Below are 17,529 nucleotides of genomic sequence, written 5' to 3'. Positions count from 1 at the left end.
TAAGATTCTGTCCAATGCTCTGCCCACAAGCCTACGTCACCTGCTCCCATGTGAGAATTCTCCAGAAATATGTGAAAAAACACACCATACAATACTGTACACAACAACTTGGCAAATCTGATGCGATGTGCAGTAGCTTTATTAGGGAGATGCACACTGACTGTCATGTGATAGCGCTCTGAAGGGGGGGTGACTTATTGCGGAGAGCAAAGGGAGGGGAGACTGAGAGTGTCAAAAATATGAAACTTATAAAACATGTTAATATGTTGTTTTCGGCAAATATAGCACTTTCAAAACAATAAAATTTACCATGGTGATCTAAATATGCTGTGTTAGCCGTTAATACTTATAATACTCTTTAAGCACAAATGTCTCTTGTGAGTAAATCTCTTTGGTACCATTAGTAAGACACGTCCCTCATGCCCAGTTTACCTTGAGAGCGTCGGTCTGCAGGCCCAGGCCCTTGGTGCACAGCTCCATGACGCTGTAGGAGCAGAAGGTGTCTCTGACTTTGTACTGACTGACCGCAGACAGCCACAGGGAGGGGTTCAACTCCAGCTCTGAGGGGGGGATCAGGATGGACTGGTGACCACTGTACACACTGCACACAACACACACATTTAGCACGGATGGAACCAGTACACCCTGTGAGTGAAGATACCTTCAGTAATTAGAAAAAGGTTAGATTTATCCTGAGTTCTTCTCCCAAACAGAAAACACTCTGTTCCAACTTGTGATGTCATGTGGTAATACAGGAAGTGCTCCACTGTGTTTTTAAACTCTTTACATCTTCAACAGAATAATTTGGATAATTTCAGCCCTGGAATTGGCCAATCTCTACTGAACTAAAGATAAAAGTAGCTGTCAACTTGAAAACTACCACTTCATGACAAGGTGGAACAGAGCATTTTGAGGTTTGGAGATGTAGAAACATGGATTACTCAAACATGTGTGAATGAAACAAAACCCAACTCCAGGTACGTTTTTGATGCGCACTGTAGCATTATAACATGATTTAAAGCCCACAAGAGTTCATTTTGAGTAATACGGGACCTTTAAGACCAAGAACAAATGGCAAATATTTCAGTTTTGCATAGGGAGAGCCTTAGTACAAGATTATCCATGGTCTTCAGTGACAGTTTTTTTATGTACCACTTGACATTTTTGTTCTATAACTTTCAGGATCTTGCGCTAGTTTCTTCTATCTTCTATTAAGCAAAATTTAAATATGTGTCATTTTGTTCTTACCACTTTGAGCAGTCCTATAGTGGTGTTATGTTATGTTATACTCCCAGATGGAGGGCAAGAGAAAGACTTCCATACTGATTACATTGTACTTTCCCATAAAATATCCAAAAGGTAAAAACACATATGGTGAACTTGATCAAGTATTGGTGAGCAGACCCTAGAACTAGCTGTATAACAACAAGGAAAGCACTTTGAATTACTTTGTGGACTAACTGTGCTCTACAAATAAACTTTCCTATTCATTTTAGCTGCCCCTATCTGTATTAAATATAGAATGTTGTGATGCCATCTGAATCCTACCACTTCAGTAAACTTTCCTTCATGTACAGTAACTCAGTGTGTGCGTCAGATGTCCTCCTGTTAAATGCTGTGTCATGTTTAGCGTGCGGTGTGTGTCTGACCTGCAGAGGCACCAGAGCACGAAGCCCAGGCCGCAGTAGGGGTCCAGGCAGATGGCCACTTCTCTGGACGGGTACAGCTCACACTGCAGCTTTATGGAGCGGCAGAAGGCACTGGTGGCACTATGGGACATCTGAGAGCACATGTGGTAGTTAGCATGACTGTTAGCATGACTATTAGCATGACTATTAGCATGACGCAAACAGGGTGACTCAGCAGAAGTTTGAAGTGACAAAAAATAGTTCAAATAATGACCAATACCTTTAAAACAAGAAATTACATTGCGCCCAAGGACACACAAGGACAACTTGCTATGTAGTGCAAGAATTGAACCGGCTATCCTGCAGTATAAGCACTGAACTCAGCACATCAGGTTTGCCCTATATTGTTGAAATATAAAACAAATATACTGTCTCTATGAAGATGTTATTGCTTTGCCGAGAATGTTGCACAGTATGGCATTAAACTTATCAATTTAGAAGATATAACATTGGGGCTGACTGACAAAACACACTTAAGAACACTTTCAATCTATGAAAAATGGCTCCTTCCAACAACCACAGAATAACACATTTGCATGCAATATTTTTAACAAGTTTCACACAAAAATAAAAGTGATTATGTAATTTGTCAGGTTTTAAGCCCCTTACTTTCCCCATCAAACACAAAAGTTGATTAAATCTGCATAGTGGCAAATATAACAATGCACCATATTTTACACTTCAAACTGTCTTTATTATGGGCAGCCTTGACAATTAGAGCCATTGTCAACGCAGTGTAGATAATGTGTCTAGTTATAGTATATTTATAGTTTCATAGTTTACATTTTTCTATAAATATCGACCAAATGTGTGAAATGTCCAACCAGGATATCAGATGTAAACATGCTTACCTTGACTCCAGCTAGCATCCCTGTAGTGGACACGCTGAAGTCCAGATAGGCCAAAGTGTCTGGGTTCAGCGGTTTGTGCAGCAGTGGGGGCTTCTTCTTTGGCAAATCATCTAAAATAAAAACACATTTGTCAATAAACATGTACTTTTCTATCAATAACTATCAGTATTTGTCGATGTAGTTACCAGTGTCGATGACGGGAGGCCACGTGCGGAGGTCGACAGTAGCTGTAGCTTCTTTGGACCTTAGCAGTTTGGAGATGACCTGCGTAGTCATTACACAAACTGACCGACTCACCTGCAATATGAAAAAAAACACAATTTTTATAAAAATGTTAAAAGTAAATACACACTATAATCTAGGAAGTGCGCTGTGAGCATGCTAGTTGTTGTTAGCATTACCGTGCCAACAAAACTCTCTCTGGTGCTTATAAATTCCTTGTGGTGAATAATTAGAATGTGAAAGTGAGGAATAAGTTATATCCGCTGCAAACTATTAAAAAATGAACCTATTCTGTTTTTATGATGATAAAATCCGAGAAAAGTAACAGGTTGAGTAGAGCAGCTAACCTCGACTATCATCTTGACAGTGGGCAGCGTGGTGGTGATGTTTTGTGGATGAGGAGGTCTCACTGTGATGGGGACACAGCCAGCGTACAGACAGCCATAGAACGCTACCACCAAGTCCACTCCTGAAAAGCAGAAAGAAAACGACATTTAAACTTCCACTGCTCATTTTTGTACTTTTTTTTTTCTTTTTATGAAGCAGAAGCGGCATCCCCCAGTCATTTAAAACACAAATACACGTGTTATTTAGCGGTTACTATTTTTATCCTCCCTAAAATTGCACCAGCAGTTGTAATGTGTGCGCCCTCTGCTACTGTTGCCATGACACAAACGTTTCAAACTTGATTGCAATAGTAAGGAACAGACTCGATACTTGATACCGATTCCGATGCCACAATGATAAACATGAAAAACACTACACTTGTTCTGATACAGCTCAAAATCACTCTAAACCTCTTCTGTCAGGTGAATGTGATTTTTTAATACTGATACCTGCTTAAATGAGTATCTAGTTTCAGTATTAGTTTTAAAACCGATTAGTTTCTGATGTTCAATATTCCTGACATCCCTACCCTCTGCTAGCACAAACGTAGTCAGATAAAACAAAGTTCCGGTAACTTGTTTTCAATACACATTTAAAGTTATACAGTGTAAAAGACCAACTTGAAGATGTTCAGAAGTATTTCAGAATTTCCAAAGGGTTATAAAAGCATAAAATTCGATGCATAAGTTTAATTTTAGCGTGCTACCTGGTGGGTAAACTAAAGCCACGTGGTCTCCGTCCTGCAGGTGTGCGCGCTCGGACAAGATGGCGGCGATCTTCTCTGCTCTCTTGTGCAGCTGGACACAGGTCAGTGAGCTGGCGATGGTGCCCTGGAATCACACAGCGTATTTTAAGAGGATTTGCTACAGAGTAACTAGGTCACAAGAGAAGCAATTGTCATTTTAGTTTTGTAGCTTTTTGATGATGAGAGCGCCTTCATAACATCTATGGAGTTTTATCATTCACAGATGTTTGGTTTCAACTTTATGCAAGTAACTCAAACCTAAAGTGATTCATAACTTCAGCAGACTTTACCTGTCTGATTTCAACACTTAATAAATAGCTTTTACTACAGAGATGATGATCAGTAGGACAGTAATAGAGACTGACCCTGGAGTTGAGCAGCGTGTAGAGGACGTGGTCAGGAGTGGTCTGGGCTCTCCACTGCAGCACTTCGGACAGGAACAGGAACTGCACACAAAACACAAACAACACGTTACTATGGACTTTACATTCTCACTGTTATATACTTCTGACAGCCCTATAGTATACAGTGACTTCTTAATACACCAGGCCTCGCTCATTTGCACTGTGTAAAATTGCAGATGGAGGATGAAGTGGCCGCCTTATGTTCATAGAGATGTTACTGCTTTGCCTGAAATATCCACAGTATTACTTGAAACATGTCTATCTTGCATTTAGTTCCTTAAAAGTGTTTATAGCTTCAAAATACCTTTAAAGATTTGGAGCCTCTACTGTGAGCGGGGTCAACTCTCCACAAATCTGACCTTTAACTTGGTCTGGTGATGCCAACTTCTTGTCTCCATGAAGATGAGACAAGAAGTTGGCATCAGACATAAACATACAATTTTCTAACTGGCACAAAGAAAAAGTACCCACGATAAATATTGCCCCCCAAAAATCATTGTCCCATCTGTCATATATTGAGCGATAATTTAATGCCATACTGCAGAACATATAGGCAACATAATAACATCGTTATCGAGACAAGAAGGTGATGGAACCCTCCACTGGAAAATTACACAGCGCACCTTTAGATATATATTATGTAACATGGACTTTGAACCATGTTATATTGTCCCTTTATCAAAAATATACCTAGGGTTGTATTTTTGTTTCATTCATGTTGGTTTCATTGATCTATTAATCTAAAGTAAAAAAAAAATGCTCCACTCACATTTTGCCTGTTTAGTTGCGTCATAGATAAAACTGTGAAATGAGTAGGGTATTTCACAACGTTAGCATGGTAAAAAGGGTATTAAAGCCACAAGAACGTGTGTTTAAAGCTCAAACTACTGTAAGTTGTACTTGTACTGCTGAAGACATTGGTGAAATAGCAAATTTTTGGTCAATTTAATAAAAAAATTTATAAATATATATATTATTTTCAATCTTAATTTCCAGAACATAAACATAATATAAACTTGATAAATGCCAATCAATACAAAGAGGTAAATTTTCCTTCTTAACTCTGCTCCAGATCCTGTGGTTTTTGACTTCTACTAAATTACATCACTTTCATTTTCCGGTAATCAACACTAAAATTTGACATATTGAAATGTTACAAAAGTATAAGATACACTTTAGTGTAATAGAGCCATTGAACCAGTCTGTGCTCTGTGCTGTCCTCCGTGAGAATCTGCACTATCCAATATGAGACAGGAAGTAGAGTGAGTCTCCAATGAAAGTTTAATGAAATCGCAGCGTTGAGTCGACAGCTGCCGAGTGATGTTTTCATCGCTCACAAACGCTGCCCCCCGGAGGTCTGTGAGGCATGACGCAGCGGCTACAGACTTCATTGAGTCGAGGAAGTAAGACAACCATGCTGACAGACTGTAAGCCGGAATACATGAATAACAACAGGCATATTATTATTGTTGTGTGGAGACCTGGGGTGTACAGCGGCAGAGTGGTTAGCTTCTGGATGACTGAGGGGTTACACAAACATGTTGCATATGTTGTATTTTTGGTGTCAGCTCTGCATGTAACTGGCAATTTCTACACAATCAGGGAAGCCAAGTATTAAAGGGGAAGTCAAATACATTTTCTCTTATGTTATACAGTTGTTCCTTCTTCATTTTTGTTATTTATACATGTTTAAGTCATCTTTCAATGCCGTCTCTGTGTACGCACTGGCTCATGATTGGCGACAGGTGCTGGGGTTTAGGTAGTGAGGGTTCAGAGAGTCCTTTTACGTTACGACTGGATTTGATAACACAAATGAGAGACTCATTCTGCTTTCTGATTGGATAATAGTGATGTGAACCCAAAATTCTAAATTATGACAAACAATTGGGTCATGTTTTTACAATTAAGAATAAATTGACATTATAATTGTTACCAAAAGTTATATTTGATTTGAACATCCATCCATTTTACTTATCCGGGGCTTCCCAGACACGTCCTCCAGCTCCTCCGGTGGGACCCCAAGGCGTTCGCAGGCCAGCTGAGAGACATAGTCCCTCCAGCGTGTCCTGGATCTTCCTCTGAGTCTCCACCTCAGCTGAGTGATTTGAACATGTCTGCCTCAAATCTGTCTACTAAGAAATTGTACATATTTTGTTTAATTTTCCAGTATAAAAATACTATGAAGTGGTATAGTATTATTATAATTATATATATTTATTTATTATTCTTTCTGTAAAAATCTCAGAGGTTTTCTAAAACTATTCACATTACAAAATGTATCAGTTAATATATATATATTCTTTTAATAGTGCAGCTGAGGAAGGTGGATTTTGCCACTGTCCAAAGTCAAAGCCACAGTTTGGATTCTGAATAAATTCTTAAGTCGCTCCTTGTTAAAATATTTCCTTTCCAGAGCATAACAGGGCTTTTCAAAATCAGAGTACATGGTGCGACTCCAGCTGTGAAATTTCTTACTTTTTCACTTCTGTCCACAGTTAGGAGCAGATTTTGTGAATAGAAATACTTCGTACTAGACTCTGGGGGTTGAGTGTGCAGTGCTGAATGTAAAACAGGAAGGATCGTCTTATCGGCTCAAAGAACAGACTTGTTTCTACGGTAACATCGAAACTGAATAAAGTGGGACAAATGACTCAACCAGACCCATCGGCCATTTTGATTTTCATCAGTCTCCCACGGCAACACACGCAATCTCAAATGTACATCTTCGATCACAGCTACGCTGATGTCAAGCTATAATATTCTTAAAGGCGCACTCTGTAACTTTTCTATGTGACTTTTCTCCATGGAGATGTTATTGCCTTGCCTAGAATGTTTTACAGCATGGCATTTAAGTTCTTTATCTCCATGGAAACAAGCAGGTGATGCAACCAGATCAAGTTACCAGTTAGGTCTGTGGAGAGGCGAGCCAATGCACAGTCAGAATGCATGTTTTTCAAGGTGTTTTTGAACTACAAAAACATACACTGGAACATTCCAAGCAAAGAAATAACATCTCCATGGCGTTCAGAAAAGTTACATACTACTACTACACTACTTCACTACTAAAATGTGAAAGTTAAGCCTTGTAGAAAAAGTACTTTTCTTTGCCATAAGCACCGCGTACCCACCACATTCACAGTAGGTAAATGGGTTTAGTGTCTTGCCCAAGGACACAACAGCAGTCTTCTGGCACAGGCTGGAATCAAACCACTGACCTTTGGGTTGGGAGTTAAGTGCTCCAGTCCTCCCTCCCACTGCCCCCATGTTCATCCTCTATCCATGGGTCTCAGCAGCATGAACATGTTGTCCCGTTGTCATAGTGATTAAAAATTCAGAATTAATTATTATATCTTTTGAACAGTGAAATGTCCTCAAAAGTTCATCTTTACCCAGGAAACTGAAGCTCATGAATATACTGTCCCTGCACGATTCATTACCCCTGGACTCTTTGCTCGTGCCTGTCTATCGTGGTTCAAATATTTATAAAATGTTGGGAATTAGAATTGTTGAAAAATTTTTGATAAGCAGTAGTTAAAAGTGGGCTCCCTGTGGTTGAGTGCTGTTGGCTGTGAATCTCCACTCTGAAAAAGTGTTGAAATATTCATGAGACCCAAACAGTGAGTGGTCCGTGACGCGCTGCCTCTCATTTACATGTGCCCAGTGTCTGACAGCTGGGACAACGGCTACTGCTACTGCATCTACATTTGTCCAACAATTTGTCCAGCTCCTCAAGAACACTTCAAATGGAAACTGTTGCTTTATTTTGACTGAACAGTGTCAAGGCGACTCAGAGCCACAGTGTGAAACATTTTAGCTAAAAAATAGACTCAAATAATTTTTTTTTTTTTTCATTTTGGCAATTGCACTGAAAAACATGTTTCTTTACTATGAGCTGGGCTTGTATTTGCACAAACCATTGTCCCTGCAAGATCATTTGTGCACTAAGTAGTGATGGAAGAAGTACTCAGATTTGTTTGTTTGTAGAGATACCAGAGCCAAAAAATAGTCAAGCAAAAGTAAAAGTATCACAAGAAAAAATGTACTTAAGTAAAAGTATTAAATTATCCACTTAAAGAGAAAAAGTAAAAAGTATTTCATGCAGATTTTGAGATCTTGTGATCAAATGTAGCGATTTTGATAAAGATTGGTGCGGAATTTTGTTCAACAGAAACTATTGGATCGATAAATTTTTATTTTTATTTGTATATTTTTGCTCAAACTAGGAACATGTTAAAAATAAACCTTCAGCCTTTTAAGCAGGTCTCAAACAATTATAAAAAATACTTTAACATTTCAGTCCTGGTCAAAAATGTAGTGAAGTAAAAGTAAAAAGTATCCACGGTAAAATCTACTTACGTAAAGTACAAATACCTAAAATCTGTACTTAAATACAGTACTTTACTACTTTTACTTCATTATGTTCCACCACTGGCGATAAGTAATTGCTCTCATTAGACCCAGTGTTTCTAAACAGAAGCTACATTATAAAAGCTGTTACCGTTGTGTACATTAGCTCCAATGTGTTTTCAATGGGAGACTTGGCGTTAGCCTCCAAACATCACAAACGATGAAAAACCAGGGCTGTTTTGGCGACTGACAACCACTTGACCACACAGGAGACTCATTAGAAAACATTACCCTGTGTACAAGTGTTTAGCAGAGCTCATTTGTGCACTTTATTGACCTAGCATTTAGCTACAGAATTAGCATAAATTGTTCCACAACAAATCACACAAAAAATAAAGAGGTACAAAATCATGTGTACATTAGTGAACTTTATAAACTGTTAGATAGATCAGCCTATTGACTGAAAATATAAACAACAACCAATTATCTGAGCTACAAACAACCAAAGTGATGTTTTCATTTTGTTGTGTCATTAAAATGAATGGATCAGAATGTTTATATGAGTCACTCCTAGTCTGCCCTGTAAAGCTGTTTATAAAGCCTAATTTATTGGGATAATGCCAGATGCCCTTCCAGTTAAACCCAGTCACATTCAAACAAAACAAAACAAAAGTGCAGAAATATCACTTTATAGCAATGTTTAAGATTAATAACTAGTTTTGCAACCCTTAAAGTTTTTTTCATTATATATATACTCAATATTAAGTTTTGCTTATCTCCAAAACAATTGTAATATTGTCATTTTTTTCTGAAATGCTGTGGAGTGTGGGACCTTTAAAGGGAATGAGCAACCACACCTTATCAAAGAGTTCAAATCAGCCCAGGTTTAGCAAACATCATCTCTCCCAGCAAACGGAAGGTCATCGTTTCATCACATTTTGAACTTTAAATGCTGTTAATTGCTGTTTCACACTTAGATTTTTTTTTTTTACTTCGAAAGAAACATGTTTGAATTATTTTTATTCTAAATTTCAGTTGATTCAATTTTAAGTATAAATTTTCAATGCTAAAAAATTTCAATGCTAAAAAATTTTTCAAGCTCAGTCTAAATTCAGAGTGTAAAATTTGTGGAGAAAAAAATTCACAGCAAAGATCCAAGATGTAAAGACAAAAGCAATCGATCCTAAGTGAGTCGATCTAACTTAGTAACAACCAGGAAATGCTGTAGGGATTAAAATCAGCCTCATCAAAATCTGATCTCTTTGATTCCTGAAACATAAGCCCCGCCCACAGAAGAGAACGGCCAATAGGAAACAGCCGTCTCTATCCTCCTCAGTCCAACACAATCAACTGCTCATCTTGGATCTTAGCTGTGACTTTTTTCACAGCGAATTTTGACAGTTGAAATTGAGGACTTGAAAATAAATGCTTTGAATATTTAAAAGGTTCATTTTGAATTTTAAAGACACTGAAAATGTGAAGGTGAACTGTGATTCAAAATGAAAATAATTCAAAAAAGTTTTTTTCGGAGTTAAAATTTTAAATCTGATGAAGCAAATGATCTTCCATACAGCAGAAGTAAAATAACCACAGAATTTGTTGGGATAAAACCCTGCACCTTTTCAGTTATAACATTTACGTCACATTCACATACATTTTCGGCATTCATTTTTATTATAGTTTATATACTCAAAGTTTTTGCCACCTCCATCACAACAACTGCAATATTGTCAGTTTTTCTATACATTTCCAACCTCTGACAAATTACCTGAATAAAGCCTAGTATGGAACCTTTAAAGGGACAAAACAGTTGGGTCTAAAAGAAGCTAACACATGCTATAAAACAGTTCAAACTAGCCCTGAGTTTAGCAAAAATAACATTCTTTCCAATCATAAGACACTGAATTAGTGTTGTCATGATACTGAAATTTCAACGTCATTTTCGATACTAAGGAATTGACTCAATACCTGATGCCGATTACGATACCACACAAAATAATAGCACTTTTTTATCTTAGCATAATGTCTTCTATTCATTCTCCTAAATCTCAAAATCAAACTAAAACTGTGATTTTTTGCAGCATCAAGTATCTAGTTTCCATATTAGTTTTAGTATCAGTTAGTATCTGATTTTCGATACTTTTGACAAGACACAGTTAGCAGTAGCATTAGCAGCAGATGGAGGCCAGCAGGGTTGCATGTTATCAGTGCGCTGTATGGACAAAGCCCTTGTGTGTGTCAGATTCCTCAGATCCACATGGGCGCAGCGTACAGAGTGGATCAGATATCATCACAACAATGAAACCTAACACAGGGGCCAGCTGCTGCCACAGGCCTCTGCAGCACGGAGCACGGCTAAAGTCTACTGCACAATCTCTCCACTACAAACCACTGGAGTTTTACATAATAACCAAGGTCCTTCTTAAAGCGGAACTAAACACTAAATCCACTTTTTTCACTACTAAACTGTGTACGGTGTTTTAATAGCATTAGTCATTTTTGGGGCAATCTTAATGCAAAACTAGGTAAATTTGCAGCTTTCTGGTGAAAAATGCCTAAATCTGTTTGCGCTGCCTCCAGGGGCCTCTGCAATGTCCATCAGTTGGTGACATCAGGAAAGACTGACCCAGGTGTTTCTGAGTTCAAACACCTGGCTGCAGGGGCGGAGTTTGAAGTGTGGACACCTGTTGGACCAGTCACACTGTTCCTCATATCTCTCACTCTTTTCTTTAGTCCTCCAGGTACTGCCCAGTTTAGCAGCTCTATCTGAAATGTGGTTGTAAGGAGAGTTTATCTGGCAGATGTATATATTTATTGACTGACTTTAGTTTTTGAAAAAATGTGCAGATGGGTAAGACGCCTATGCTCAACTGGATTTAATTAAATAGTCCATATTGACGCTAAAATAGGGTGAAGGTCGTCTGTTGACGTCACCATATTTGTTTTGGTTCGTTTGACACTGACTTCTGCACAAACACAGTGCTGCTCTGTGATTGGTCAGTTCGTGTCACATGCAAACGATTCAGCCGGAGCTGTTCAAGACAGATTCTCAATAGTTTGTGAACTATTGAAAAATCGCAAGAATTCATGTTGCTGGCGAGGCTAGACTACAGAGCAAAACTAGTTAGAGTGTGCGGATTTGTTGTGTTTTTGCACATTCACTCACAGGGCCTGGTTTCAACACATGGACACGGTCAAACAAGCGGAGCAATGGATGACGACAAAATAAAGATATGAAAGAAATGCTCAGATTATGTTTCTACCTTATTTTCTTTTGAATGACCATTGGCCTTGTTCATGCAGAGCAGATGCACAAGTATAACTCAAGACTGTTTCAGCTGTGGCTAAAGTTCCTGTTGTTACATTCAAAAGAAACAGTATCTAAAAGAGAAACACTTTTTTGTAAAATAAATAAATAAATACATTTAACAGCAATGGTAAAAAGGTTTTGCCATAGATTATTAGGAAAAATATACATAATTAATAAATACAAATATATCTTATACTGTTTTTAACTTGTTTTTTTCTCTATAAATCCGGCTTATGTCCAGGCATAAATAATAAATCAGAAAGTTGGATGTAGTATTAGAAGACAGTGGTGCAAAGTGCAGAATGATGATGATGAGGTGCTTTGGATGAGGCTGATTCTAACAGCGCTGCACTTATGATGAATGTTATATTTTTGTCATATTTGAATCAATATCTTTTTTTTTTATTTATTTATTTTTTTTACCAGATTTGTGATTTAGCGTTGTGTTGTGCAGCCCTGTTTTTGAATGCATCATTTACATTCGACACTTGAAAGTAAATGATGCTGATGCTAAGGTTGAAGACCAGGGCCCCTCTCACACACACCTTCCTTGCCTGGTCATTGTCCTCCATCTGGGTCAAGTCTCTGCCGCTGGCCTGAGCGATCCTCTTCCCCGACACCAGGTTCCCCACCATCACAGACGCAGGGCCGATCTCTGTAACACCAAACCAGATGTGTTTAGGCAAAAAAGTCATGGACGTAAACACAATGACTCTCACAATGGCTTAAAAAGACGGAAACGGACACAAATGTAAGTTTGTTTTAGTTAAAGGTGCATTTTGTAACTTTTCTAAATACATGGGGACAATCCTAACTTGACATTGATAAATCTAACCTGCTAATATAAATTCACTTTGGTACAATTTTCACAGGAGCTTAATTTAAGTGTGAAATGGACCGGTGTGCTGTTTGTTACCTGGCTGTTTCTGGCGTGGTTTGGGCAGGTTGGTGACACAGGTGTGGGGGCACATGAGCACGTTACAAGGGTGTAGCGCCCCCTCCAGGAAGAGCTGCTTGGTCTCAGACAGGTGTATCCCGCCCAGAGGAGTTTTAGGCAGAGTGTTAGAAGGCACCAGAGCGAGGCAGTACACGCCCACCTGGTGGATACCGTCAATGGCCTGGAAATAAGACCCAAACATGATCAGGAACAGATTTAGGTCATCTAATCAAATTATGTCATCTTTTGGTTTATTTCATTGTTCAGTCAGAGCTGGCCTTGAAAACAAGCTCCACAATGGTTTTCCAAGTTTTTAGGTCAGATGCAGTGTCAGAACCGCAGGACCAGGCAAAGTATGAACTAGTGACCCTTACATTGGTGGGTGAATGCTCAGCTCACTAAGCCACATTTATTATGATTTTAATAACAGAAATATTGTTTATTACTTATTATATATTAATATTTAACCACCAAGATTATGAACTTATATGACAATAAAGTTATAACATTGACACGATAATAAAACTATATAATAAAAGTTTGTGAAAGTTTGTGAGTCCTTAAAGGACTATATGTACCTGATGTTTTTATGTCCCAGGACAGACATTGTAAAAGCAGCTCTTATGGTCCAAATTAAACCACTGTGTGCTGTCTGCATCTAATTATAACACGTTTTTATTGACCGTGAACTAGAAAGTTATACTAATCCACTGTTAGCATGCTAGTTGTCGTTAGGCATGTTGTAACATTCTGGCCTCTCAAAGTTGTGAGACGCTCTTCTAAACACATCACAGTGAATAAACTTTGGACCCCTACAAACCGCTGAATGAACTAGTTCTTTCCCCACATTTTTAAGACATAAAAAGTAGATACAGCTCCCTTATTTTCTGATCTATGTTATAATGTTGTTTCTTCATCACAAACAGACCTGGAGTTGTGTTTTGTTTCATTCACATGTTTAACACACACATCGTGGATATTTAGGCTGAGTTCTTCCCTCAAACAGAAAACACTCTGTTCCACCTTGTGAAGTCACGTGGTAATACAGGAAGTGCTCCACTGTGTGTTTTAATTCCAAACACCGTCACTAGAATCATTTGGTTGATTTTAGCCGTGGAATTTCCAATCTACTGAACAAAAGGTAAAAGGAGCAGTTAACTTGAAAACGACCACCTCATGACATCACAAGGTGGAACAGAGCATTTGTAGAAAGCCTAAAAATCCAGGATTACTAAATGTGTGAATTTTTGAGGAGGTAACAACATTATAGCATGACTTAAAGCTCACGAGAGTCTATTTTGTGTCATATAGAACCTTTAATAAAGTGTTCATTTGTATCTATGCTGCATTCCACATAGTTCATATTTCCACTGCTTAGCTTAACTTATGAACTGTCTAACCGTTTCCAAATCCTATGAAACAGTTTTAATATGATCATTTGATGTTGTATCTCTTTCATCACACAGCACCATAGTAAAGAGCCCAGCTGGTCTGCATTGCTTCCATGGCGTCCTCTGACAGAAAGTTCACAAACGCTGACGTGAATGGAAAAAACATGAGCCTCTGACTGAAGTGGTAAAAAGTCAGGCATTTTTTATAGAGTTACCGCAGCCTGATTCAAACTCACTGGGTTTATCAGCGCTGCATATGTTACTGTAATGGCTACTATATAGGCCGTATATGGAGTAGACATGTGATACGCAGACGGCTTTGTTCTGCTGATAAGAAAAGTACAGGGATGTGTTCTGACTCAAAGTATATAGGAGCATGTAAGGCTTTAGAGTAACAGAGGATATCAATTGCGTGATCCTTTTTATACAGTTATAAAGAAATGGCTGAGTTTTACAGATTTGTTGCATAGTAAGCGATACTTTTTGTCACCTCAGATCACAATACTAAAAGATTTCAATACTAAGGAATAGACTTGATATTCAATACCAATTCCGATACCACAATGATAATAATATATATATATTTTTTAAATCAGCCAACCACCTAGTTTTTCAAATGAGTATCTGTAGTATGTGATATTCAATTCTTTTGCCGATGACTATATAAACTACTTCACATAGTTCAGGGCTAGAGATGTCTTTGTAAAGGTGCTCGACACAACTTTTCTGGCATTGTTTCCATAGAGCTCAACTTAAGGATCAGATCCTTGACCCTGCTCACAGTTAGAATGCATGTTTTCCATGGTATTTTAAAGAATAAATTGAATATATGGAAGAAAAATATGTTTAATGCTGTGGAATGTACCATCTTCCTAGCTTCACCTCAGCCCTCTGTAAGGCCTTGGGAGCTGCATATGCACAGACTGTCACTGTATGTACATTTATATAGTAAGATATTTTAAACTGACACATCAAGATTAAGCTATAAAATGTTGAAAGATTCAGTGCCATTTCTTATCTCAGTGTTGCTCTTATGAAAAAACAAAATCCTGTACTTTTTCAAATAAACTTTGTGAGTCACATCTGTTGTGAGTTTAGATAGAGCCTTGTGCTGTGGAAATGAAAAGTGCATTAAACCCAGGCAGAGGGCAGGACACAGAGGAGTCCATAAAACACACTGTACAGAACAGAACGACAGGGGATAAAGGAGAGATGATACTCTGCTACTGTTTATCACAACACTGTCTGAGCGAGAGACTTGAGACATTACACCGCAGACAAAGATTTAGAGGCTTGAGGGATATATTAAAGGTAAAGTATTCAGCCTGCACTCCTAAAAAAGAATAACAACAGACCTTCATTTACACATGAGGACACATTTCTTAGTTTATGGACAGGCCTCATGTGAAAGCTCAGAACCTCCAGCATTCACTCATGGAGCTGCAGAGGCGGCACTAGCACTGATTCAGGACCATTCAGATCAGACCTTTTAGATTTTAAACAAATGGATTTAGTTGTATGAAACGATAACCCAAATGAGACTCAAAAGGCTCATTCTGCTTTCTGATAATCTGTGTGACAACCAACACAGCACATGACATTATTAACAAGTTGAACATCATGTCCAATGTTTTTGTAAGTAAGAATAAGTCAGCATTACAATTTATAATCAAAAAATAAATATTGATTTGAATATGTTTACATCGAATCTGGGGACTCAGACAGGTTGTGTTTCTACATACTCAGCACTTAAAGGCTTTTTATGAACTTCTCCTCATAAATCAATCAATAAATAAATACAACAAACACTTAACAAATCACAAAGGCTGCAATTTTTTAAAAGTATCATAATTTCTTCCACAAACAATAAAATCTCCTGTCTTATTCTGCATAAAAACTGTTAACCTTGTAGTTTACATCCATGCAAACATGTTCTGAAATGTCATTCTAAATTAGTTTGTCAGTATTTTTATCAATTCATCTGAGCGTGTTTAAAATGTAAACTTTGAATACAATCTTTTTATTGAAACATAAATCCCAAATCTAACCACACTGCTTGTCAGAAAAATCACAGATATTTTCCAAAATGGCTGAGCCCTACACTGCTCCTGTGCTCACCTGCAGCACTCGGCTCATCCACTGGAAGCTGTCCTCCTCGGTGGAGTCGGGCCTCTGCTCCGCCACCACCACGATCCGCTCGTCATGAAGCACCGTGATGGAGAACACCGCAATCCTGGAGCCACACAGCAGAGTCAGAAAGTGGCTATTTACTTTAGAGATGGAAGTGAATTTGGGAGATGATAGTTAAAAGCTCAAGTTTCTGCCTGTTACTCACATATTTGAAAATGTGAACCTTTGTCTCAACATGACACATCAAACCTTTTACTACATTAGTGCTGTCAAGACACTGAAATCACAGCGAGATTTTGAAGTAGTTTTCAGCACAAAATAAGAGCAATTTTTTCCACTTTCCACTTTTTTCTTTTATCAGCCCTGATTACAAAAAAAAAAAAAAAATCTAAAAAGTTCTCAGGAAAATGCCCAGTTTTGTTCCATTTAAGTGATTTTTTTCTGTAGTATTTGTTCAAATGATTGTCAAGTTTTTATACTAGTTTTAGTAGTAATTAGTATCTGGATATTGATCAGTTTTTGGTCATTCATAAGTACTATTTTTGATGATAATTTTGTAAAAAGAAAAACAAAACAAAAACAACAACAACAATGAATAGCACTAAGTTTTACCTCTACTAAAATATCTGAAATAATTCTTAAAGTATGCCCAGTGGTCCGTTTACCCTTGATTGAGAAACACTGGTGCACAATACACTGCCTGGCCAAAAAAAAAGGCACCCCCCAAAAAAAGGTCACACACTCTAATATTTGGTTGTTCCGCCTTTAGCTTTGGTCACAGCACACATTCGCTGTGGCATTGTTTCGATTTTACTTCTGCAATGCCACAAGATTTATTTCCATCCAGTGTTGCATTAATTTTCCACCAAGATGTTGCATTGATGCTGGTCGAGTCTGGACTCTGTGGTGGACGATCCATGTGTGAAAATGATGTCTCATGCTCCTGAACCACTCTGTCACAATTGGAGCTCGATGAATCCTGGCATTGTCATCTTGGAATATGCCATTGCCATCAGGGAAGAAAAAATGTAGACCTATTTGCTTAGTTAAATCCAGTTGGTGACTTTTTTTTAGGCCAGGCAGCGTGTAACACTAGACTATGATAAAATACACATAC

At 38.1% G+C, this 17,529-nt stretch overlaps 1 protein-coding gene across 4 annotated transcripts in view; it reads right to left on the bottom strand.

Moving 5' to 3' along the window:
• Positions 1-17,529, bottom strand: part of LOC117385112 (disco-interacting protein 2 homolog C) — a 153,288-nt gene that overhangs the window by 12,002 nt on the left and 123,757 nt on the right. For 2 of the 4 annotated variants that reach the window (XM_055228303.1, XM_055228304.1), the window contains exons 21-30: positions 16,401-16,515; positions 12,871-13,072; positions 12,500-12,609; positions 4,259-4,339; positions 3,855-3,978; positions 3,109-3,230; positions 2,725-2,836; positions 2,540-2,649; positions 1,650-1,780; positions 433-601 (exon numbers count right to left, since the gene is read on the bottom strand). In XM_055228303.1, coding sequence (XP_055084278.1) covers positions 433-601; positions 1,650-1,780; positions 2,540-2,649; positions 2,725-2,836; positions 3,109-3,230; positions 3,855-3,978; positions 4,259-4,339; positions 12,500-12,609; positions 12,871-13,072; positions 16,401-16,515 — 1,276 coding nt within the window. The remainder of the gene's footprint in view (positions 1-432; positions 602-1,649; positions 1,781-2,539; positions 2,650-2,724; positions 2,837-3,108; positions 3,231-3,854; positions 3,979-4,258; positions 4,340-12,499; positions 12,610-12,870; positions 13,073-16,400; positions 16,516-17,529) is intronic. The other 2 variants (XM_033982381.2, XM_055228305.1) reach the window with 1 other exon arrangement.

Source organism: Periophthalmus magnuspinnatus, chromosome 17 (genome assembly GCF_009829125.3).
Source record: "Periophthalmus magnuspinnatus isolate fPerMag1 chromosome 17, fPerMag1.2.pri, whole genome shotgun sequence".
Taxonomy (NCBI): Eukaryota; Metazoa; Chordata; class Actinopteri; order Gobiiformes; family Gobiidae; genus Periophthalmus; species Periophthalmus magnuspinnatus.
Note: the sequence above shows the minus strand (reverse complement) of the source record. Positions and strands in the feature narration are given on the sequence as shown.